We start from the raw sequence: 26,319 nt of genomic DNA, 5'->3' as shown, positions 1-26,319 counted from the left end.
TTAAATATTCCATAGTTTGTTGTTTCACCTACTGATAGAAATCTTTGTGGCTTCTTAGTTTTGGTAGTTATGAATAAAACTGTTGTAACGTCTTCATACAGGTTTTGCATAGTCATAAATTTTCAGTTCACTTGTGTAAATATCAAAGACAACAATTGCTAGATCATATGATTAGGATATGTTTACTTTCATAAGAAACTCCCATCTGATTTTTTTTCTTAAGATTTATTTATTTTTACTGGAAAGGCAGATTTACAGAGAGGAGAAGAGACAGAGAGGAAGATCTTCCGTCTGATGATTCACTCCCTAAGTGACTGCAATGGCTGGAGCTGAGCCAATCCGAAGCCAGGAGCCAGGAGCTTTTCCAGGTCTCCCACGCAGGTGCAGGGTCCCAAAGCTTTGGGCCATCCTCGACTGCTTTCCCAGGCCACAAGCAGGGAGCTGGATGGGAAGTGGAGCACCAATATGGGATCCTGGTGCTATTGGGATCCTGGACTTCAGCTATTAGGCATCTGCACTGGGCCCATAATCCATTTTAATTTGCAATTCTCAGTGATTTACGATAATGAATATCTTTCCATGTACTTATTTGTCTTCTGTATTTTTTGATGAAGTAGCTTATCAGTCTTAGGCTCAGTTCTTCGTTCTGGTAGTTCTCTTATTGTTAAGTCACTTTACTTTTTGAAACACATTTTTCTCTGTGAAACACCACATTCCCAGGTTTCACTTTGCCTTCTGGATGCACCTTTTTAGTATTACCTACCAGATTTCTCACTCTCTGATCATCCTTTAAATTATTTGTTCTTCACTTACTGCCATGACTAACGTGATCACTATGATAATCAATCTGCAATTAATTATTTGGACCAGGCCTCTCTCCTCTGGGCCCTGTCTTTCTATGCTACCGTTTGTTACCTATTGCATTTAACTTCATGGCTTAAAGCTGTATCAATGAAAATATTTTAAAGACTGAACTTCATCTCTCGCCAGATTTGCTCTAGTTTATGTTCCCTGTCTTTGAAACACAGTCGGCATCACCACCTGAACAAGGCAGAAACAAGTCTTCATTCTTTCTTTGTCATCATTGCCAGAATTGAATCTCATAGATTCAGCTCTGTTTCTTTAGCCACTTCTGTTGACCATACTGGCTTTCTTATCATCCTCCTTTGCCTAGATTAAACAGTAGCCAAATATGTGAATTCCTGGCTCCAGTCCTGTTCCCTTCCAGTTACATTGCTGCACAAAGTCATCTTTCACAACACAGATACAAATAGAAAAAATTCTCTTTTTCGTAAAATCTAATCACAGCATTTTTCAACTTTAAGCTTCATAGTGTTTTACCATTGCTTCCAAGCTAAAGTGTATTCCTTTATGTGGTTAAAGTACAAACTTTGAAACTTTCCTTTACTGTGACTGTAATAAAAAATACACTTCATCTTACAACCCAGAATGAATATATATATATCTTCCCATACCTCACTCCACCCATTCCTGTATTCTGGAATCCAGGATAAGATATTAGATTGGAAAGAAATAAGAAGCTAGAAAATTTTTACTCATTCTTCAGGTCTCTGAGTTTTCTCTTATGTTTACTAAACTTTATACTGTAAGTTGATTTCCTTAACTGTTTTCTGTACCAAGACTATGTATCTGAAGGAAGTGCAGGTGAAGCGTGTCTTTTGTGCAGTTATCTGTAACTCAGCATAGTTTCTGCCTCACAGAAGGACTTGGGAAATCTGTTAGGAACTTATTGATTATTTGCGACTCCACCTGCACCCCACTGGCTTTCCTAAAGTCGCGATTAATATGACCTACAAGTCTCAGCTGTGCTGCCTCCCACCCTTGATCTCTTTCCTGTTCCTCTTCACCTCAGATCTGAGCTCCCATTGCACAAGCATCCTTGGCTTGTTCTCACACTTGCCAAATAAACGGTCCTGTTCCCTCAAACAGTCAGGTGTCTCTTTACACAGCCTTCCCTGGCTACCTGCATCGTTCCCTTTCCGTAATTCTGCCATTTGATCATAGTACTCCCAGCTGCCGACACTGTACATTTCTTTCCTTGTTCTCGCGCACCTCATGGCCACTTGACCATACTTAAGCTTTTGGCTCTCTCGTTCATTGTGTTTCCCCGGGGTATTAAGCACAGTGCCTGGGGTTTTATCAGGCACTCAGTAAATATTGAGTAAATGAATGAATAACTTCCTCAGTTTGTTAAAATGCTCACTGTGAAAGCCCCTCCGGAGCATACACTCTTACTCAAAGAATCAATTCCAGAAATTACATTTCTTTAGGGCTTTTGAGCTTATGCGTGATTTGATTTGAGCTTCATAGCTATCCTCTATAATTGGTAGTGGCACATGTTGTTTTATCATTTTACTAATGAAGTGTGGAAAGCTGAAATTTAGAGAAACTTGTTGACTTGCCTAAAGCCACACAGTTAATAAGTGACTACGTCAATACTCACATCAGTATTTGTTCTACTACTCCATACTTTCGCAAAAAGGGTGGAGGGGGAAGATAAACAAACCACTTCCTCTGCTTTTCCAGTGTCCGCAGTGTTTCCTGTGAGCAGCTTGGACCTTCTCTACCCTCTGCCTCTACCTCTGTACAGCCTTGGGAAAGACTCTTGCTCAAGCTTCTCTCAAATTGGCTTCTGATAGTGGATCTCAAGTGGATCCCTTTGTGTACTGGCAACCTCATTTTTCTATCCATACTTACAGATAAACTATGTAACCTTTTAAATACTCAGAACTAATATTTATGTTAACATGAAAGCTTAAAGAATCAGAGCAGAGCCTGGCACGGTAGTCTAGCAGCTGAAGTCCTCACCTTGCATTCTCTAGGATCCCGTATGGGTGCTGGTTCTAATCCCAGTGGCTCTGCTTCCTATCCAGCTCCTTGCTTTTGGCCTGGGAAAGTAGATGAGACCGCCCAAAGTCTTGGGGAGCTGCACCTGCTTGGGAGATCTGGAAGAATCTCCTGGTTCCTGGCTTCGGATCACTCAGCTCTGGCCATTGCACCTGGGGGGTGGTGAACCAACTGACAGAAAGTCTTTCTGTCTCTCCTCCTCTCTGTGTATCTAACTTTACAATATAAATTAATTAATTAATCTTTTTTAAAAGAGCAGGTAATTTTTCCTTTATTTTTAATTGAAAAGGCAGATTTGCAGAGAGAGAGGAGACACAGAAAGATCTCTCATCGCTGGTTCACTCCCCAAATGGCCGCAATGGTCAGACCTGAGGCAGTCCAGCTCCAGGAGCTTCTTCTGGGTCTCCCATGTGAGCATAGGGTCCCAAGGCATTGGGCCATCCTCTGGTGCTTTCTTAGGCCACAAGCAGGAAGCTGGATGGGAAGTGGAGCAGCTGAGATACAGCTGGTGCCCATATGGGATCCTGGCATTTGCAAAGTGGAGGATTTAGCCATTGAGCCATCACTCCAGGCTCTAGGCCAATATTTAATCCCAATTTTAAAACTCCCTAAATAGAAAGAAAAGTGCTTCAAAGATTTTAAGTACAGAAAAGATAGGATAACCCAGACCGTTTCCAGTATGAGTGGTGAGTAGTGTGATTGCTGCCGCCTTCAGGAATATAGATGTGCCTCTCATTGTGTTACAACATAGGCCTGAATGCAGAGACACTGCCAAGAGGATAAGACAAAAAAGAAAATGAATTCATAAGGTTATTTAGTATTTTTTAGCTTTGATATCCTTCAAGTATCATGAAGTTTCATGTGAAAGAAAGCTAGAGTCTGTCTTTGAGTCTTTTTTTTTTTTCCTTCCCCTGTCAGAGAGATCTAGAAACCACTGCAGGCTGGCATAGGTTTTCTGTATTAATGCGAGAGGTCTGTTATCTAACTTCCTCTAGCCACGATGAATTCCAGAGTGTCTGCAATTGTGTAGGAGGCCATATTCCACAAATGAGTGCAGTTAGCTCAAGAATTCTGGACTTCTCTTTATTGTCAGTAATGTGTGGAATGAAATGTCTTTACAATTAAGGGATATTGCTGTGCCTGGTCTTATTTGTTTGATACATAGTTCCCTTTGTGGGCATCCTATAATGTGCTGAAGATACACATTTTGATGTTAGAATGATGGTGATGTAAATTTAAAAGATCTATTTAAAGATGAGTTGAGTTTATACTCCTAGATTTATCATAATGTATATATCTCTCCTTGCCCCCACAAATATGCCTTCTGACAGCAAAATATATGTTTTATGTCAAATTTCATTTTGTACATCAACATCTTCCATAAAACCTAACAGTACCAAGTAAGATGAAGATAATGCATATTTTAATGAAAAGCAGTTACTATCACTTAACTATGGGATCTCAGACTCTTGTGTTAAACTGATGGTACTAATTTAATTATTTTTATTTTTTAAAGATTTATTTATTTTTATTGGAAAGACGGGTGTGCAGAGAAGAGAGACAGAGAGGAAGATCTTTCATCCTCTGGCTCACTCCCCAAATGGCCACAATGAAGAGAGCTGAGCAATGGGCATCCTCCATTGCTTTCCTATGCCGTATGTAGGAAACTGGAAGGGACATGGAGCTGCCGGGACATGAACTGGCACCCATGTAGGATGCTGGCACTTGAAGATAGAGGATTAGCATGTTGAGGCACAGCTTCAGCCCACAACTGATAGTTTTTAAAAGATGTTTGAGCTACTATATAGCTGACTTTCTGCATCTTTTTTTTTAAAGATTTATTTATTTATTTATTAGAAAGTCAGATATACAGAGAGGAGGAGAGACAGAGAGGAAGATCTTCCGTCCGATGGATGATTCACTCCGCAAGTGCGTGCAATGGTCGATGCCATGCAGATCCGTTGCCAGGATCCAGGAACTTCTTCCGGGTATCCCACACAGGTGCAGGGTCCCAAAGCTTTGGGCCGTCCTCGACTGCTTTTCCAGGCCACAAACAGGGAGCTGGATGGGAAGTAGAACTCCTGGGATTAGAACCGGCTCCCATATGGGATCCCTGCATGTTCAAGGCGAGGACTTTAGCTGCTAAGCCACACCGCCAGGCCACGCCACAGGGCCCGACTTTCTGCATCTTAATAATTTGGTTCAGGTTAATGTTTTTTAATTTAAGCTTGTCAGAATCCCAAAATCTTTGTAGGAGGATTAGATTGTCACAGAAGATTAGACATGGTCTGACTCATGTGTCAGCACATACTTCCTCTGACTCCTCTCCCACCATTGAAAGCCAGCAAGTTTTAATTTTTTAAGCACCTAAGTCATTCAGTAAAAAAAAAAAAGCTATATATATATTTAGAAGCCTGTTTCTTGAGCCTGACATAATATTTCAGTTGGTTAGTCCTCCTCTTGCAAGTGCTGGCATCCCATATGACTGCCAGTTTATGATCTGAATGCTCCACTTCCCAACCAAGCTCCCTGCTCTGGGAAAGCACCAGAGGATAGCACAAAACTTTGGGACCCTACACCCATGTTGGAGATCCAGAGGTGGCTTCTGGCATCAGATCAACTCAGCTCTGGTCCTTGGAACCATTTGAGGAGTGAACCAGTGGATGGAAGATCTTTTTGTCTCTTCCCTTCTCTCTGTAAATCTGCCTTTCCAATAAAAATAAAGAATTTTGTTTTTTTAAAAAGGAGCCTCTTTCTTAAAGCCTTATTCCCCAATTATACTACCTGCTAGTGAAATGTAGTAAGATCATTTATTTAGCTGAAGGAAAATTAATTTACAGTGAAAAAACTGCAGTGATGGCAATAGCAAAGAGATCTCTTGTGGACAATATTTTTGAGTCTTTATTGATTAGACTTCAATGTGACTTAATTAATTGTAATACTGCATAAGTGTTTTATCACTGGAAATGCAAGACCCAGGCTTACATAATGCTTCTGACAGAGATTGCACCCTGTAGCTACTGCCAAAAAGCTTCCACTTAGAGGCATACGCGTCTGATCTGATTGGCTTGCTCATGAAGAACCAGGCAGCCTCTTGCTTGGCTAAAAGCACTTTGTGCAGGAAGACTGGAGCAGGGAATTAAAGTAGCTCTTTCTCGCCAGCCTCTGTGTGCTAAGGAGCACAAAGTCCCCAAAGCCATTCTCCACTCCTTGAGAAATAACTGTGCAATGCTCTTGCGTCCATGAAATCATGAGTGATGTCAAGAAGGAGGGTAGGACCCCTTAAGAACTTCTCCTAGCTCTCTGATTTTACTAAATGTAACAGAAAACCAGTGGGTAAGAATCCTGCTCTGCTTATTATTAGCCTTTATGCCCCTGGCTAATGGAAACCCTATATAGAAAAATATGCAATGAGAGGATGTTCTAAGAGGAAGATTAGAGATGTGGGTAGTTGGCTCGTATTTATTGAACTCTTCCTGTGTATCCAAACACTATCGTATTATCATGTGAACTCGAGTCATGTATCATTCCTCTGTGATAGGCTACTATATGAAGCAGTCTATTTGATAGATTGCTTAAAAGCTAAGAAAATGGAAACATGGGAATCTTACACATAATCACATGTCTAGCAAGTACAGGACTGAGATTTGACCCCTAATAATCTGACTCAGAGACAATCTAACCGTGTTTGATTGAGTCTTAATTTTCAGTAAATACATACCTGGCAAGTTATTTGAAATGCCAAGAGAGTTCTAGGGTGGTTATTGTTATCTAAATCTTGAAAACTTATTAAAGCATTAGTTAGAAATACATGTATTGGACATTGGAGTAAAACCGAGCCTTAGTTTGTTCTTAAATTAGTGATATTAGAACAAGAAATGTTTGAATAATGTTGAGATAATGCAAAAATGTGAACTGTAAGGTGGACAGTTTCTAGTGAAACAATGTAACAAGCCCCAGGGTATTTCCAAGTTTGGATCAGAACTAAATGCTAGTATTTCCAACCTTTAAGTCAGTATCAATTTCTAAATCTTAATTCTGGAAGCATCACAACCACCCACATTTTTATTGGTTAGTTAATTACAGATTTATTATTTGTTTCAAAGTCAGAGTTAAAGAGGGAGAGACAATATACTCCATTCACTGGTTCACTCCCCAGGCTTACTTACCCCAAGTGGTCACCACTATGGCCAGGGATGGGCCAGCCTGAAACCAGGAGCCAGGAGCTTCATCTGCACTCCTCTTTAGAGTGGAAGAGGCCCATCATATGGACCATCTTCCACTGCTTTCCCTGACTGTCAGCAGGGAGCTGGATGAGAAATAGAGCAACCAGGATGTGAGTTGGTGCCCATAGAGGATGTCAGCATGACCGGCAGCAGCTTTTACCTGCTAGCACTGCATCAGAAATTAAGTTGTTTTAGTTACTTTTAAGTTAGGAACTTACTGGAGTAAGACTGGTCAGCAACAGAGATGCTACCTGAGACATATCTTCACTTCCCAGGGTGTTAGTCACCATTTACCTATTTAATTTTATTTATTTGAAACACAGGGAAAGTGACAGAAATCTTCCATCCTCTGGTTCATTGCCCCTGAATACCCTCTACAACTGGGGCTGGGCCAGGTCAGGCCAAAGCCAGGAATCAGGGTCTCGATTCAGGCCTGCCTTGTGGGCGGCAAGGGACCCAAGTGCTTTTTGTTTGCTGCCTCCTAGGGAATGCATTCCGAGAAACCAGAACAGGAAGCTTAGCTGGAGCTTTGACCCAGGCCTCTGATACAGAATGTGGACAGCCCAGGTAGCACCTTGAGCACTGTCTCAAACATCCATCTCTGGGGACGTGTGTTAACATCCCTGATTTTTAATTTCTTTATCCATAAAATGCAAATGAGAGTAATTTGTTGAAAGTACTCAACAAATGTTAGTTTTTATTGTTCTTTTTCTCTGTTGTTGTTCTTTTTCTTGTTTTTTTTTATTTCAAATGTTAGTTTTTATTATTAAATAATGTTTTTAGTGAATTGATCTCCTAATTTTTTATTTTATCCTTCTGCCCCCCCCTTTTTTTCTTTTAAACTCTTTCTCTCCTTTTTATTCTCTCAATATACTGAAAGGATACTAATACTCTCCGTCAAGTCCAAAGGGTCTGTGGAGAGTGATCTGCCAAGAGTTGATTTAATTTACTGTATTGTGATCTTGACCCACATGCCAGTCTCTCCTCAGGTGATAATCTGATTTAAAGGTTCTTCTATATAGCCTCAGGAGCAAAAGTATTAGATACAGCCTGCATGAGACCCAAAACTCTCAAAACTTTAGGGGACGGTTTGGAATTGGTCTGAACCTGGACTTGCTTCCAATGCTACATTTGAATCTTAAGAGAAAATGGTGGTCGTTTGGTTATCCCAGTTTGAACCCTGGAGAATGCCTATTCCATAGTAGATTGCGGGAATTAGAATATTAGAAGGAATGGTAGCAGCCCTCTGGTCTCCCTCTGGTTTCGTCTGCCATTTCCTGAGGACCCATTGGGTGTAGGTCAGGGAGGAAGGGCTATGTGACTCTGTGAAACACAGGGTCCGTGTTTGAAAGACTGTGAAACACAGTGTCCGTGATGTTTAATAACATCGCCATGTCACATTTCTAGGATAAATCATTTCTTTTTCATAGCTACATGGTTTTTGGAGTTGAAGAGAACTAAGAAATTTATACTATCCAATTGTTTCTGGACTTAGTTTTTTAACTGAAATCGTAACTGGAACGCTGATATACAAATCAGATAGAATGAGCTGTGCTCCAAGTGTTGCTCCGTCTCTGACTGCTCTTCTCATCTCCCTATGGGGTCCCTTCTTGGATCCCTGGGACTCTGATCCAGTGAACTGAATCAGCACTGGTAATTGGAAAGGTTTTTTTTTTCTTACATTGAACTTGTAACTTTCCAATTATTGCAAATTCAGGCCCTTGGAATATCACAGTACCAATCCAGTTCATCACTTTGTAAAATCTTTTGAGTCTTTGAAGAACGCTCAGCTTGCCCCCTCCTGCCTCTCCTCTTTTCCAACATCAATCAGCCTTAGCACCTCTAACTCATCTTCGGATTGCTTGCCATCAAAATTTTTTCAGGAAATTCCTCCTTAGCTCTGCTCTTTCTTTTTCTAGCCTAGAAACTGGACACAACTTCTGTTAAACTATCTTTAGTGAATTTAAAGTTTTCTTATTTCCCTGCTCCCGTCTTTGAGGCCCCCCCCACACACACACACACACTCTTTGAGCTTTCAGCATCTTTGAGAAAATTGTTAACAAAGACAAAAAAGAAAAAACAGTTTTAAAGATTTTGCCCTCCTCAAGAGTCACTGGATCTCTGCTTAATTCTCATTTTAGGACCCGGCTCCTCTGGCAGCCCTGTCTCCATGAAGTCACCCAGATGCCTGTCAGCACAGCAGGGCAGGGCCGCACATCCTTGGTTAGCATTTGCTGGCGTCTCGGGTTTCCTGGGCCCTCAGTGCTTTCCACTGCAGAAGCTGCTGGGCTCTTAGGACAGATGAAAGCAGCCTCTTTGGGAAGCTGCCGCTCTGGCACACGTAGCGTGTGGCCACAGCGCCCAGAGTGCTTTGGTTTCGTTCAGCATCAAAGGCCCTGCCTTTTCAGAGGGAACAAGTGAAGGAACCGTTTCAGACATGAAAATAGACTGCTTCTTAGCATCTGGAAAAGTTGCTGTTTTATGCCCTTTAATCTGAGGCCCCATCTTCTTCCAGTCTTTAAATTGTCCTGTGGTCCGTCACGTCTTTAGGTCTGAGAGCGTTTACTCCTGTCTATCTTTTCATATTTTATGTGGAATACTGTTCAGCTCTCTTTTGAATTTAATTTCATGAGCTGTGTGACACTTAGGAAGACTAAGCTGATGATGCTGTAGCTTTTTTGCATTTTGTCATATTTTACCATCTGTGCAACATATGAAAAGTGTTAGATTTCTGTTCCTTTGCAAGTTTGTATTATGTGGGACAGACAAAATAAAAGCTCTTGCCCTTAAGGTATGAAGACTGCAACCGGGACTGCGTAACTGGGAACCTGTAACCATCTGGGGAGTCTATGGCAGGAATCCTGGACTCCTTGAGCAGTCGAAAATTATATACTGATCTTAGTGTCTAGATCCAGTATGAATTTCTGTGGAGGTTTTCAAGGCATCTGAGTCCAATAATGGGGTCAGAAAAACAGAATAGGGGTTTCAAGAGCCTGAAATTGAACTAGAAACATAAGTAGGACTTAAGATACACTTTGTGTGTGTGTGTGCTTTTTTTTTTTTTTTTTTTTTTTTTTTTTTTTTTTTAATTTAAGGAAATTTGCACATCACTGGGCCTTGGTAATGTTTTTAAGGGATAAATTTACCAGAAACCCAAAAGAAAACCGAAGACTGCCATCTAGAGGCTGTAAATAACTTTACAGCTTCTGAAGCAGGACCCAGCACTCTCCCTATTGAGTCTTTTAGCTTTAGCAATTTTTGAATTACAGAACATTTCTTTTCCTCGTGTAATTTCCGACCACAAATGTGTGTGCTAGTGATATCCATAATCTATACATATGATATAGTTGTGAATTCTAGCCTTACTATTCTGGAAACGATTTAATAACGCTAATATAGATAACATTTATTTGTATAAGGCACTGTAGTCTTTCAGGTCTATAATTCATCTGAATATACTTTTAATCATAAGGCAAAAAAAAATTGGTAGGTGCCATAAAAACAATTCTGATATAGGGACTTTGTTACATTTTGTTTTAAAGTAAGAATAAATTAAGAATAATGTATTTTAATCATTCTTACCACTCCTCTCAAAGAGGTAATATAGAGTAGTATTTTCCAAATGGTATGAAAATCACAGAATTGGGGACTGGCGCAGTAGTCTAGTGGCTAAATTCTCGCCTTGCATGCACTGGGATCCATTATGGGCACCAGTTCATCCCCGACTGCTCCACTTCCCTTACAGCTCCCTACTTGTGACCTGGGAAAGCAGTCGGGGATAGCCCAAAGCCTTGGAATCCTGCACCTGTGTGAGAGACCCGGAAGAGCTCCTGGCTCCTGATTGGCTTTGGATTGGCTCAGCTCCAGCCATTGTGGACACTTGGGAAGTGAACCAGTGGATGGAAAAGCTTTCTCTGTGTCTCATTCTCTCTATAAATCCGACTTTCCAATAAAAATAAATAAATCTTTTTTTAAAAATTACAGAATTGAATTCATCTTGGAAAGAGATAAAAAAAAGGGATAGTTATGCTGTCTAAAAAAATTTTTTAATTGAAAGGTAGAGTTAGAGAAAAGAGGCAGGGATCTTTCTGCTGGTTCACTCCTCAAATGTTCACAATAGCCAGAGCTGGGCTTGTTTGAAGGTGGGAGCCAAGAGCTTCTTCCTGGTCTCCCACGTGGGTACAGGTGCCCAAGCACTTGGAAAATCCCATGCTGCTTTTCCAGATGCATTAACCGGGAGCTGGATTGGAAGTGGAGCATCTGGGACTCCAACCAATTTCCAAATGTAATGCTGGCACCACAGGCAGAGGCTTAGCTGACTACACCATGGTGCCAGCCTTGATAGTAAGCCCTGAAGTCTTAGCTTTGCCAATGCTTTGTGATTTGAGTATATTATTTAGCTTTCCAGAACCTTATTTCTTGTCTATTTAAAAATAGTATCTAACTTGGGAAGATTGTGAAAATTGAATGAAGTTTGTAAGCACCGTGTTTAATATATGAAGTCTTTTTACATTTGACATGATTTGTTATTATTTCTACTGTCCAGTTTTGTGTTCAGGAAAGTTGTAATGATTAATAAAAGTGGAAAAGCTTATAACTTCAGAGAACTTTGTTTTAAAAAGCATTTCGCAAATGTAGCCTCATTTTGGTTAGATTAAATATTCAGTAAACATTCATGCATTCAGTGTATAACTATACAATTCATGATGTATAGGGACCATTTTTGATACTGGAAGTCTAATGGTAGATACACAATGGTGAGGAAGTTACGGGCTCTACATGAGGATAAGGGAGTCAGACAGTAAGCAAGTCACTGCAGAAACAGGATGTCACAAAGAAGTACCTTGGGTGAAGAACATGAATATGATGTAATAGAAAGGAATTGGAGGCCTCGCTTAGTGCAGGTGTCAGGTAAGAGCCTTCTGAGGAAGTGACATTTAAACACTTACATAAATAACCAGGAGCCTGCCATGTGAAGATTTAAGCAAAGAGGATGTGTAAAGGCATTGGGTATGCATGCATGACGCATACACGGTGATTCCACGCTGTCAGGACAGCAGGGGCTGAGGTCAGAGAGGCGGGCAGAAGCTGTAGCGTAGGAAGGGGCTTATGGGGAGGAACTTTGCATTTTATTTTGAGAGTTGTGGGAAGAGACTGGAGGTTTAATTATAGGCTCTGTAGTGGAAGGCTCGGATTTATGCTTTTTAAAAAAATCCCCTTTGCCTTCATATAATGCATGGATTATAATGCAGTAAAATGGGAAGCTGAAAGGCTAAGAGGTTTTTATGGTGATCTAAGCCAGATGTGATGGTGGTTCGGGTGAAGGGGGTAAGCCCTCAGGGGTTGCCTCAGCCACCAGCCCTGTGCAGGTAGCGTGATGGTGAGGTGTCAGACTGTCAGGTTTGACATCTGGCTTAATAATCATGTGACCTTGACTCAATTTTCATAAGTTCTCTGTGCTTAATTTTTACCATTTCTAAATTGGGAGTCATGCAAGTACACTCTTCTAAGATCACTGTGCAGAGTGAGGAATAATGGTAAAGTGCCTAGAAACAGCACTGCTGTTTTTGCAGCAGCATCTCTTCTATACATATGCCTCCCGTAAGAAAACTAAAAGGGTGATTTTGAAATCATAACACAGGTTTCCTGGTCTTGAATACGTTTTTCTTTCTGCAGTATAATCTGTAAGTATCCATTGATCTGAATAATTGTAGCTTATAGCCCAGTTTTGGGTATCTATAAAGGCTGAAACAACACCAAAAAAAAAAAGATAAATAAGGGATGATGAGTTCCATTGTGTGGAAGAGAGGTAGCTGTGCATGTTCCTGTCTGCCCAGGTGCCTCATACCATCAGAAATTTCAAATACCTTCTTCAGTTTTGAAGGCAATTATTACACATCTAGGCCAAAAGTATTAGATGCGTGTTAGTATGCACATATTAATGCTTAAAATAGGATGGCCATTCTACTACTGTTCATCAGTTGTGCTAATGGGTTCACTCATATTATTTTTAAAAATGCAAATCCCTCATTCCCAGAGTTTTTGTGGTTACACTTTTGTGTGTGGGGGGGGGTTAACTTTTAGTGAGGATATTAGCCAGACTACTACATTTGAATTTCTCTTTTCTCTGCTCTCTGCCTTTGCCTCGCCCCTTCTGAAGAAAGCAATAAAATGGATAAGGATCAAGGAATGAGAGAGACAAAATCAGAAACAAGGAGCTTGGGAGTCTGCCTGCTAACTTGGCCTCCGGGTCCTCAGCTCTATTCGTGCTTCCCTCACCAGAACATTTGTCTCTTGCAGAATGTGAACATTTGATCCGTCACATGCTGGTGTTAGACCCAAATAAGCGCCTCTCCATGGAGCAGATCTGCAAGCACAAGTGGATGAAGCTAGGCGACGCTGATCCCAACTTTGACAGGGTGAGCTGGGTACCACTTGCTTCAGGCAGCTCCTCTTAGAGCTACTCCAGTTTCTTTTAAGTGTGACTGTCGTCAAGCCATGGACCTGCAAAGATGGGCACTGGGAACAAACTGTTGTGAAATTGTAAAGTAGCAAGTGAGGCAAGCGGTAAGGAATGTGAAACCATGTGAATTGTTGGAGAATGGTGATACCAGATCCCTGCCATGTATCTCTACATCATTATTTGCTTTTGGCTTTTGAGACAGTGCAGTTGACAGCTTGCATTCACTCTCCTTGAGATCTTTCCTTCCTCTCCCAGTAGGTTCTGTTCAGTGGATTCCACAGCATACACTTATTTAAACCTGGTCTGACCATCTCAGGTCTGCTGGGGAGTTCAGGAACCAGAGAAATCTGGACTCCTCAAGCAGTTATTTTGTTTATACTTTGAGGCCAAAAACTTTCTCACAGTAATGAGCTTAGAATAGCTTGGTCATTAAATATGACATGCCATATTGACATAGTTATTTGGGGAGTTGATAGCCTCCCTCTTTTTATGTTACAGTTAATAGCTGAATGCCAACAACTAAAGGAAGAAAGACAGATGGACCCCTTAAATGAGGATGTTCTCTTGGCTATGGAAGACATGGGACTCAACAAAGAGCGGACGCTGCAGGTAGCTATGGATTGGAGAACAAAGTGAGCTGTGGCACGCTTTCTTCTGTCAGACTTTTCTGTTTTTCCACCTTCTTAAGAATTGGGATCCTTTTGTCTCCCTTGTCTTTCCTCTTCTTCTGCCCCTTCCCTGGGCTTTGGTAGGAAAGAAAGAAGATGTCTTTGTCTTCTGATGTTATTATTGAAAGGGCTTTGGTCATTGACATGCCATTTCAACCAGGTTTCTTTGCTCTTTTTCTTTCTCTTTTGGTAGTCATTAAGATCAGATGCCTATGATCACTATAGTGCCATCTACAGCCTGCTGTGCGACCGACATAAGAGACATAAAACCCTGCGTCTCGGATCCCTTCCTAGCATGCCCCGGGCTATGGCATTTCAAACACCAGTCAATATCCAGGTGAGCAAGGCCTCCAGGGCGTCAGTTCAGCAGAATACACCAGAGGGGTAAGGTAGCCACTGTTTCCCAACCCCACACCAAGAGTTTCCTGTTCTTTTTTTTTTTGGTCCATCAAGGTTAGAGCTTTTATGTGACAGAGAAGAAGATGGATGGGCAGTATTCATTGTTTTTATTTGTTGGAGTTTTGTTTTAAGAAATAGCAAACCACTGTGAAATATCCTCTCTAAAGAATGCTCCCTTGTTGTGACTTTTAAGGGTAAAAGAACTGAAAACTTGAGCAGTCAAGAGGACTTTGAGAGATTACTGGTACTTGCCTCTAGCGTTAAAGCCATGTGTTGTGTGTGTGTGCCGTTTTCCAGACAGAGCAGTCAGGGACCACGATGAACATCAGCGTTCCCCAGGTGCAGCTGATCAACCCAGAGAACCAGATTGTGGAGGTGAGGAGCAACCTGTGATCATTGTCAAGTGCAACCATTTTCTTTCCCATACCCACGCTGCCTTTCTTTACTACTTTTTATTCTTTCTGATTGCCTTTCCTCCCACCACAGCCCGATGGGACAGTGAACTTGGACAGTGATGAGGGTGAAGAACCATCCCCTGAAGCACTGGTCCGCTATTTATCAATGAGGAGGCACACAGTAGGTGTGGCTGACCCACGGTGAGTATCTGGCTCAAGCCAAGAATTCCCATCTGACTCTTGGTTCCTGCCACGACAGGATTTCTCCACCTCCTTGTAGCCCCCAGGTGAGAGCTGAACAAGTGACCAAGACAGGTTTGTAACCCATTCAGGGACCATTGTTGATTAGACTTGACTTGACTACAAAATTGCCAAGTGTCTCTAAGTGAATAGTTAGTACTGCCATCCTAATTAATCACAATACCGGTGGAGAGTATGATATCATCTTTGCCTACAAAGAATGAAGATTTCTGATGTTACATTAAAGTGATTCTTTTTTGAAAATTTTTATTTATTTGAAAGTAGAATTTCATATGTGTCCATATATGTATGTGTGTATATGTATACATACACACACACAAATATATATATATATAAAGAGAGAGAGAAAGATCTGCCATCTGCTGGTTCACTCCCCAAATGACCACAATGGCCAGAGCTGGGTCAGACCAAAGCCAAAACCCATGAGCATCTTCCAAGTCTCCCACATGTGTACAGGGGCCCAGATGTTTGAGCCCCTGTCTCAGAAGTGAAGCATGCAGTGCCTGCTATGCCACACCACCAGCCCCAAAAGTGATTTTTAATATTCATCTCAGGCTGGCATCATAAGGCAGTAGATTAAGCAGCCGCCCGTGCCACCTGGATCCCCATATGCTCTGATTTCCACCAGTATGCCTGGGAAAGCAACAGTTATGTGCCCCTGCCATCCATGTGGGAGACTTGGATGGAGTTCCAGGTTCCTGACTTCATCCAGGCTCAGCCCTAGAGGTTATAGCTGTTTGGGGAATGAACCAGCCAGTCTCTGTCTCTCCTTCTCTTGCTGGCACTCTGCCTTTCAAATAAGTAAGATAGATCTTGTTTTTTTAAAAGCTCATGTGAGTTTGACAGCTTTTAGAGATTCTGTTGGCCTCATGCTGCAATGTAACTCTTCTTAGAAGCAAAGACAAATGGTTTGATGCAATTTCTTTATGTAAACAAGTAAATAGTCAAACAATTAACCAAGAATCCAAACTCATATTGATTTCCCAAATTAGTTTCATGAAGTTCCCTGTTGCCCACACACTGGGGAAATGGACTGAAGGCCACCATGCTCCTTGTTTGTTCTGTCGTTGAATGCTCAATATTAGAAACAGCTTTACCCATTTTCTGGGTATTTTGCTTTGCTGAGTTGTGAAGAGAAATTAGAGGCAAGAGTTTTCCTGTGAGTTCAACTAGGGGCAAAAACCAGTTTCCTTATAAATATCTCTTTTCTCTGCATGCATTTCCCAAAAAGACTCCATGCCTGCCGATTGGCTTGCTTTCACAGTGCTTGTCCTCGGCCTACGACCAAACAGGCGATGGGGGAACATTCTGACTCCACAGCCTGTCAGCTGCAAAGGGGTGGAGTTCTGAGTCGCTCTGTTAGTGGAAAGATCTCTTATTTTAAAGTATGCTGTAAAACCTACTGTTGTAGCCTGACAGCTCTGTACATCCAGTACCTCTCCGTCCTGTCACCACTGACAAGAGTAATTGCATTCCTTTCCTGGTGAATCAGTTGCCACTTCAGGCAGTTATTGTTTCATCAGATGGTCTGTGTTCTCCACAACCTTGCTGCTCACCTGCAGGCTGTGAAAACCTGTGCTAGGTTGGTGCCAGTGTTTCCTCCCAGCCCAAAGCTGCTGATTTTACCTGAGGGTTGGACAAGAAGGGCATTCCTCAATCCCAAGTAGGAAAGCGGCTGAGAGTCAGATTCTGCACAGGAGGCGACTTCTTGTGCCTCTTAGAAATACAAAGTTAGAAGAAAAGCAAAGAAATAATGAGAAGACAGCTTGCACTAACCAGAGCAGTGGTATCACTTTTGAGTAAGAATATTAATCAGATTTCTCTACCATGCTGTTTTGTAATAGCACGGAAGTCATGGAAGATCTACAGAAGCTCCTACCAGGCTTCCCTGGCGTCAATCCACAGACTCCATTCCTGCAAGTGGCCCCTAACATGAACTTCATGCATAATCTGCTGCCTATGCAGAATTTGCAACCAACTGGGCAGCTTGAGTACAAGGTACCTGGCTATGGGAAAGGGCTTGCCCCAGAACAAGCTTTGAGCTTCCTTTGGGAGGCCTTGAGAGATCTACCCCAGGATTTAAGGGTTTGTTTAAGGAAAGAATAATCACTGTTGCAAAGCAGAGGGAAGATTTTGTTAGCCTGCCTCACGATCAAAAGTTCCCTTAAATTTGGTAGATAAAGTATTTTGGTTTGCTCTCCTATTTTCCATTATCTCACCGGTTTCTGCTTGCTGCTCTGTTCCTACCAGGAGCAGTCTCTATTACAACCTCCAACCCTGCAGCTCCTGAATGGAATGGGACCCCTTGGCCGGAGGGCATCAGATGGAGGAGCCAACATCCAGCTGCACGCCCAGCAGCTTCTGAAGCGCCCACGGGGACCTTCCCCACTTGTCACCATGACACCAGTGAGTAGCGGTGCAGAGCCCAACTTTCCTGGAGACATCATAAAAAGGTTTCAGGTATATATAGAGATGGGGATCCAGACCCAATCTGAATGTTGGTATTTCTTCTTCCTATTAACTGACAATACTCAATGTCTTCCCTCTTTTTTCATGTTAGTCATGTAGACTCTTCCATTCTTATTTCTGCCTCGTGACCTTATTAAGCACATTTCTCTGTGGAACCCTGTTCCTGGAGGAACTCCTCCTTGGTGGGTCACTTATAGGCACACTACCTGAGGACTACTTCTGTGAAAGTTTTGAAGCAGGTAGCTGTAACCTAACTCAAAGGCTTCTCATAGGTACGTCTCCCTGCTGGAATGCAGTTAAATTAACATTGGTGTCCAGAGTTACCTTGTCACTAACTCCTTCTCTTTTGATAGTAACACCTCACGTTACAAGATTTATTTTTTATTTGAAAAGAAAGGTAAAAAGAGAGAGAGCTCTCCATCCACTGAGTGACTGCAATGGCCAGAGCTAAGCTAATCTAAAACCGAGGGCCTGGAGCTTCTTCTAGATCTCTCACATGGGTGCAAGGGCTCAAGGCGTTGAGCTATCTTCTGCTGTTTCCTAGGCTGTAAGCAGGGAGCTGGCTTAGAAGGGGAGTAGCCAGAACATGAAATGGTGCCCCTAAGGGAAGCTGGTGCCACAGGCAGAGGTTTAACCTCTGGGGCCATGGTGCCAGCCCCATCAACTCATATTTTGATGTAACATGGATCACTTTTCTTTCAGAAACCCTAACATTGTCAGGTGGTATCTCAGTCCCATCTTTTTTATATTGGCTTTATGATCACAGTCAAGTAATTTTTGACCTCTTCTTAGTTCTGGTTATTTTCCTTTCATGAATTAGTAACAAAACAGTTTGTAGACTGGCATGGATCCATGGGCTTCCCCTTGAGTAACACTGATATCTTGAAAATGACAGAATTATTTATCATAGCTGTTGGCATCATTGAGCTTATAATTTGGAAATACAAAATCAACAATTGTGAAGTATTTGAATAACAGTTAAGAAAGCCTGTGTTCTTAAGTGCCAGAGTGAATGATGTAGACCAGGAGGAAGTAGAGACATTCAGGGATGGAGAGGATCAGTATAAATTAGGAGGGATCAGGAATGGTGTTATGGGAGGCACAGTGACTTCTCTGTTTGTTATAACTGTTTCTGCCAAGATCACTTAACAAGTTCATGTTGATAAAGCCAGTGAATATTTTTAATGTATCTTTTTGGACATGCCAACAGTATTAGTCGTTGTTAACCATTTTTTCCTTGAAATATTATCTTTTTCCCCTCTTCTGTGATACCACATCTCACTTTGCATACTATCTCTGGATGAGTTTGCCCACTCCTATAGTTTTACTTACCATCTGTTTCTGCAGCCCAGAATGTTCTTTTCATTTCTACACATCTTTATACATGTATGAGGAAGTCTAGTCAGTAGACTTAGTTGGTTATCTCACAGTACTTACATATTTTATTCAACCTGTCCCAGAATAAACTCACAACACTGTGAAGTCTGGTCCTCCTCTTGCTTGACAATGAATGGCACTATCATTCTCCTAGTTATGCAAGCTGTGGGTATGGATGTGCCTTTGCCCCCATACCAAACCAGTTATCTAGTGCCCATGAATTAAATCTCTTCTCTCCATCTCTTTTTTTTTTTCCCTCTTTTTTTCAAATGTATTTTTACTTGAAAAACAGATTTTACAGAGAGAAGGAGAGATAAGAAAAGGCTTTCCATTGGCTGGTTCCCCCCTCAAATGGCCACAGTGACCAGAGCCAGGAGCCTCCTCCAGGTCTGCCATGTGTGAGCAGGCTTCCAAGTCTTGAACCACCCTCCACTGCTTTCTCATTGCCATAAGCAGGAAGCTGTGTAGGAAGTGGAGCAGCCCGGATACGAACTGGTGCCCATACGAACTGGCACTACAGGGTGGAGGATTAGCTTGTTGAGCAATGGCATTGTCTCTTGTAGCCCTTTTCTTATTGCCTAGGATAGCACAATGGCCTCCTAACTGGCCTTTTTACTTCCAGTCTTGCCTCATGGTCCCTACCAGCAGCCCTTTACACCCTGCAGCAAAGGTACCTAGCTTCTTTTGTTACAATTCTTAAGCTGTGAGTAGCCATCAAGAGTGTACCAGCCTCCGGTCTCCATACAGCTGGGAGCATTGTCACAGCAAGGCATGGTGGTTTTCATTTCTCTCACATTGGTTTTCAAGCATTGAATTACAGCTACACAATTACATGTTCTTTACTGAAATGTACTTTTGTAGCTTTTCGCAGAATGAAGACATTTAAACTCAGGCAGTAGCTTTAATATGAAACTGCCAATATGAACATTCCAGATAGTCTTCTGTATTTTCAGATCCACTCAGAATCTCAGATAGGTTATGGAGTGATGGAACTGATGGACAAGGCTTTTATTTTGGTACAGAAAACTTGAAGTCCATGCTTAGTTTTTTTTCTTTCTTTAAATTCCTTTCCATGAACTCCCTTAAGCCACACACATTCTCTTTCATTGAAACCCAAGATCATTTTCTTTGCTTGGCTAGTTCCCATGCAACCATCAGCTTGCAGGTGAGGTGTTACCCTCCCCCAGGATACCTTCCTTAATTCCCAGGACTCCCTATTGGAGGACAAGGTCATATTTTTGTAACAGCATATTTACTTGCCACCATTCTCTGCTAGACTATAAAATGGAGGTTAAGACTAGTCTGTAAATTCACATTTTATCCCATAATACAGTAGGGAATCCAGCTATTTGTTTTGAGAATAAGTAAATGAATGAAGATAATAAGAGAAGTCCAAATATAGTATCACCTGAGCATGGTAAGAGTGGTTAATAGGTGTATGAAAGTTGTGAGTATAACCCACGAGTCTGAGAAGTGTGGTGACTATGGCAAGTGACAAAGTCTTGCCCCCAGCCTGGTCACTGGGATAAGCAATGTTTCAGAAAAAGCTGCTACCTTGAGCTTTTCCTTCCTGTGTCTCTCCAGGCAGTCCCAGCAGTTACCCCTGTGGACGAGGAAAGCTCAGACGGGGAGCCAGATCAAGAAGCTGTGCAGAGGTAATGTGACATCTGGCAGTGCTTGCAGAACGTCTTTGGGCAGGCTCTCCCTGCAACCAACGAATGGTCACCTCTGCCCAAGGCGGTGGTACAGTGCAGCTTCAACATTTGTGTGGTCTCTTTGCTCAAGCCAGATGGCATGTTCCTCCCCACATGGAAGTAACAGAAGACTACCCAGAAAATTTCATTTCTGTAAGCGCCATTGGAAGTTCCCTATGTGACAGCAATAACCATAAGAACTTTTCCTGCCCTCCCTCCTTCCTTCCTTGCCCCCTGCCTTCATATTGCAACTCTGATAGTATTCACAAGGCACAAAGCCTGCTCCTACCTGCCAAGAACTGTTTACTGAAAAGGAATTGGAGATTTGGGATGACAGTGATCCTAGCTAGTCTGGCTATGGACCTCTGGCATGGACTCTTCCTTTCCAGGAGAAGGAATACCTCTTGTACTGTGTGCTGTGTGCTTCTTCCACTCCCTTGTACCAACCAAGAGATATCGAAAAATGAATATGGGATTTGGGCCAGGGGCTATTGCAGATATCCATTGTTGGCAGAGCCTTGTTAAGAGATGCGTAATACACAGAGAATGACAATGACCACCAGGCATGCTGTACTTACTGCTCATTTGACCTCAGTTCTATTAGCCCTGGTCCTCAACTCCATGCATGCCTCCCAGTGGGAGTTGTCGTTCTCGTTTTTGGGGAGGGAGTTTCACCAAAATCCAGCATGTATTTTCCCAGAAATACAGGTGTTCTTCGTGATTATATGTTTTTCCCTTGAGGGGAATTGAAATAAAATGGTTTTCATGGGCTCTTGAGGAAACTCTGGGTGTCTTTATCAAATGGATATTAAACCACAAATGGCTTACTGTTTGGCAAGTTTTCATACCGCTAATTCCTCTACAGTCTGTTAACTGATTTTAGCTTAAATGGGCACGGTAGTTACAGAATGAAATGCAACTATTTAAAGAACTGCCTGACAGTTGCTGGTTAGGACTTTACCTTTCTCTAGTAGCTCTATGAGAGCTGCTGTTCAGAAAGAAGCTGGTCCCACATGGAGAGGAGACCGTGGCACACAAAAGTGTTGGCAGGTGGGCCAGCTACTTCTACAGCTTAGCCAAACAGAGGGAAAACTGTGATGACCTTTTTTTTTTCCTCATGTAGATAATAGAATGTGTCAGGTTGCAAAGGAGCCCTCCATGTATCAAGAAGAATTGAAACTAGGAAATTTACTACTTCCCTACCTTAATGCAGACAGCAATATTATTTTTCTTTGTCTTCTACTTTAGTTCCTCCAAGTCCACCTTTTTCTTCCTTAGATCAGCATTTAAAGTGGGTAATGTCTGTTGGTTTTGATGAAAAGGTATAATACTTCTTTTGTCCATGCCCAAGAGGAGCAGCAGTCGTGGAGGAAGTGATCAACCAGATGGAGGGGGACTGATAATCTTGTTCGTGGTATTGACTGAAAGATTTTCTGAAGAAAAAAAAAAAAGCTCATCACTCTATGAACTCTTTCACTTTCAAAACTTCTGTTTTCTTGTCTGCCTTTTTGCCTCCTAAAAAAGCCATTCCAGACTTTTCACATAGCTTTAGTTCTTCATCCTCTACAAAACATTGGTTCCTGGAGACATTTTTTCTTCTCTGATAGGTCTCAGTTACAATCACAGAGCATGAGGAAAGAAGTGGTTTGGGAACTCACTTCTAAGCCCACGTGGAAGGATCTGTGTGATACATAATAAGAAGTCTCAGAACCTGGGCCCATCATTTCAAGGTTCCTATGTGATATCCTTCTGAGGAGTTCCTTTGCTCATCTCTAAAAATAGTCCTTAGGCTCCCTTATTCTAACTTGTATTTTGGAAATTTGGAGGGAAAGTGAAGTAAACATGTAGAAAATAAATTCTTGTGTTGAATGAAGTAAGGAAAATGGATCCTCCTTTTGAGCTTGATCTGCTTGCTGTCTTCTCTTCAGTGGCTACTCTTAGGCTCAAAATTTGGCAGCTTCGGTGTTAAGCCAGCTTTTGTTGGCCATTGAGACATTTTTCCCTTCCATCCATCAGGGATCTGAGTGCCACGGAATCCTTTTGGAGTTCTGGCATTGTCTCACGGAGTGTTTTGGATTAACTTCTATTGCTTCTTGTGGAGGAATATTCCTGTCTGTCTTTTTTACTATGAAATGTGCTCCTGCTTGTTGCAGGTACTTGGCAAATAGGTCCAAAAGACATACACTGGCCATGACCAACCCTACAGCTGAGATCCCAGCGGACCTTCAACGACAGCTAGGACAGCAGCCTTTCCGGTCCCGGGTCTGGCCTCCTCACCTGGTACCTGATCAGCATCGGTGAGTAGCCACCTGAGCTGTGGGAGCTCCTTGAGGCTCATTGGACAGTCTCACAGTGATGGTGATTAGCATCAAGGCTTTAAATAGAAGCCAGCTATCATCCTGAACCCACATCTTCTCGACTTGTGGCATTAAACAATACGCAGGGCAAAGGTTTGCTGCTGCGCCCTGGAGCAATACAAGATTCTTTCCCATTACCTGCAGACCGGTGTATTGTCTGCAGTTGATTCCCATGACTCTGGATATTAACTTAAAAATGAAACTGAACTTGAGAACTACAAGGAAGTAAAGCTCTCCCAAGACCAGCTGGAAATAGAAGGATTTGTAGCCACATTAATAGACTTGACCTTTAATAATCCATCACCTCCCAGAGAATGAGCATTTCATATCATGTGACCATTGAACAACAAGTTTGGAGATGGAAGAAGATACATCCTTTTCTGGATGGTAGAGCAAAGATGCTGTACCCTCTTCAATAATGTGCTTTGAGAAATCATTCTCAATATCCTGATGGCGCAACTTTCTGCTAGGTCTCTATTTTAATTCATTCTCTTGAAGAAACAAAAGAAAGTTTAATCTTCTTGACCAATAAAACGTCACTGACTCCACTAAGCCTGGAAGCAGGAAGGATGCCACTTTGCCAGATTCAGAAGATGGCTATCTTCTGTGAATACCTTGATGACTAAAATATTCATCTCTCCTGAAGCTATCCCCAAGCTTCTGGGCCACACTTTCAAGACCATCATCAATTGCCAGATCTTACCTTTTAATTTGTCTTTTTGAGAGCACAGAGGAAAGCAAGCTTTACTTGGGAAGGTTGAAAAAGTCATCACATTCCAAGGAAATCAGGTTTCTGTGTGTGTTGTTGTGAAATTTTGCCACTGGCAGGCTTAATAGAAAGTTTTTTTTATTGCAATTAGTCTGTTACCCACTGGATGGAATCAGCAGAAGAGGTGGACTCTGAACAGGCTGAGACATAATTAGTGCCACGTTGGAACTCTGAGAGAAAGAAGATAAGCTTTTTATAAATGACTGTGAATAACCTAGAGAAAGGGGATCAGTTGGTAGTAGTGACAAGAATGGAAATTCCCAAATAAAATTCTGATGGCACCGAAAGACAATCTCATGAAGATCTCTTAAGAGGCACATAGTGTCCATCAAAGGTCATAATTATTGGTGAGAGCTGCCCTCTCTTCCTCCTGCAAACTCTGCATGCTTTCTCATAGTTTGGAACTCTGTAGCTACACCAGTCATTACTTCCTTCTCCTGACCTGCATCTTCCCTTTCTCAACAGCCTGACAGTTGTTCAACCTGATCATCAGAGTCAGTTTCCACTTAGTATCATTGAATTTCCTTATTTAATTCTAGGTGTTCCTCAGGAGTTACTCTTTTCAGGGAAACCTGAAGGCTAGCACATCTCCTCAGTCAGGCTCTGTCCTAGACCCTATATCCTGTTAACATTTTTTACTAAAGGAAGACCATGTTAGCCCACAATTTCATTTATGTAGCTTTTACCTTCATTCAAGGCCCTGCCTGCTGGAAATCTGTCAGCTGTCTGTTTTCATGTGGCCTTTCTTGGTAGCATGTTTCAGTTGTTTCCTTTGGTCGGGCCAATTTGAACTGAAAGGAAATAAATGCTTTATGAGTGGCAGAGTGTGTGAGGTGGGGCATTTGTGTAAACTCAGCATATCTTGATGGGGTTACTGTACAAATACACGACACAGGAGATTAGAGTTAGCCTACAGGAAAAAGAGGAACTTTCCAAGACTATAAAACAGTGAAAATGGGTATCCTTGATAGGTTATCCAATTCCTTTCATTTTCTTTTGGAGGAAATCATTAAAGAATGGCATATATAAACATAAATGATAAATAATGGCATCTGTTTTTCCGGGGCCCATTAGATGAAGTCCAACATGGAGACAAAGGATGGATTTGATTAAGCTTATCATTTCTGGAAATATGTGATTTGTCATTTACTGTGTTTCTAAGTGTTACTACAAAGAGATGAATACAGAATGGATTTTATCCAGGTGGGTAACCAAGTCCCAATTTGAAGAATATTTTGGAAATATCAACTTAATATGAGCTTGTGCTGAGTTTAAACATGATTGCTAATTAAAAGACAACCAAGCACAATTGATACTATCAGTGTATCCCCAATGAGCAACACCATCAGAATGCTTCCTGGGAAGTTACTGTGCAATCCCGGATGTCAGTCTCATCAAACCTGAGCCTCTGGAAAAGTCGCGAACTGCCTGGACCAAGGATCCTTGCTGTGATGGGAGAGAATGGGGTTTTTTGTGGAGGCGTATTGACTACCTGGAGAACACACCTTTCTGAGTGAATTAAAAGTGTAGCTGTTATTGGAAAATACAAATTAAATTTTAGGAGAGAATTAAAGTCTAAAGCAGAAAGAGAAAAGAAAAATTTGAGTAAACTGCTCTGGATATCAGCTTTCACAATCACTGCTTCTGGATTGTCTCCCCTTTCTCCCTAGCCCTGACATCATTTGTCTTCTGTGTTATTGAAATCATGCTCATCTCATTCACTCACTGCGCTCTGCAGCCTCTGGGAGCACCTGAAACAGAGGGCATCATCAGTGAAGAGAGGGTGCAGGGCTCTCACCTGCTGCCAGAATTCTCTTGACACCTCTACAGAGTCCTTATTCCTCCTAGTCCCTCCCTGTTGCCTTGTATTTGAACTTGCTTGTTAACCTCCTTCCTTAGCTATGCTTCTGCTTTAATCCAAAATGAGTAACTGGCAAGGTGATCTATCATTTCACCCATAGTCAAGTGTACTGTCATCTCTGCCCTGAACATGAGACCCTGGCCTTTTCCATCAGCTATTGGAATGCTGCCTTGGCAGTCTTTTATCTGCTTACCTCAATCCATAAACATCTTTTTCTGATTAAATAACAGGCATAGGTGTTAGCTTCTAACACTGATGCTTTCTTAGGCCTTTCTTGTCAACAGCTTGTTCTTTCTTTCTGTGAGGTACTGGCTGTGTTCTGATTGAGCCATTGGGTCTTTGAAGGTAATCCTCTTTTATTAGGCCTTTGGGAGGGTGCTGCTGCTCTGAGAAGTTGATTTTTCACAGTAGGTAACCTTATTTGTGTTGACCAGGTACGTGCTGGATCTTGAGGTCTACATTCCTTAGGAATGTGCTGTCTCTATCCCAGGATCAGAAATACCCATCATCCC

At 41.9% G+C, this 26,319-nt stretch overlaps 1 protein-coding gene across 2 annotated transcripts in view; it reads left to right on the top strand.

Annotated features, from left to right (window-relative positions):
- The window catches only part of SIK3 (SIK family kinase 3), a 214,000-nt gene that overhangs the window by 166,955 nt on the left and 20,726 nt on the right, over nucleotides 1-26,319 (top strand). The window contains exons 7-15 of one of the 2 annotated variants that reach the window (XM_040976992.1): nucleotides 13,395-13,513; nucleotides 14,056-14,166; nucleotides 14,419-14,562; nucleotides 14,922-14,999; nucleotides 15,111-15,220; nucleotides 17,125-17,278; nucleotides 17,531-17,686; nucleotides 20,711-20,781; nucleotides 22,974-23,117. In XM_040976992.1, the coding sequence (XP_040832926.1) occupies nucleotides 13,395-13,513; nucleotides 14,056-14,166; nucleotides 14,419-14,562; nucleotides 14,922-14,999; nucleotides 15,111-15,220; nucleotides 17,125-17,278; nucleotides 17,531-17,686; nucleotides 20,711-20,781; nucleotides 22,974-23,117 (1,087 nt within the window). The remainder of the gene's footprint in view (nucleotides 1-13,394; nucleotides 13,514-14,055; nucleotides 14,167-14,418; nucleotides 14,563-14,921; nucleotides 15,000-15,110; nucleotides 15,221-17,124; nucleotides 17,279-17,530; nucleotides 17,687-20,710; nucleotides 20,782-22,973; nucleotides 23,118-26,319) is intronic. The other variant, XM_040976993.1, reaches the window with a different exon arrangement.

This window comes from Ochotona curzoniae, unplaced genomic scaffold (genome assembly GCF_017591425.1).
Source record: "Ochotona curzoniae isolate NIBS_2020 unplaced genomic scaffold, NIBS_Ocur_1.0 contig_2723, whole genome shotgun sequence".
Classification (NCBI taxonomy): Eukaryota; Metazoa; Chordata; class Mammalia; order Lagomorpha; family Ochotonidae; genus Ochotona; species Ochotona curzoniae.
Note: the sequence above shows the minus strand (reverse complement) of the source record. Positions and strands in the feature narration are given on the sequence as shown.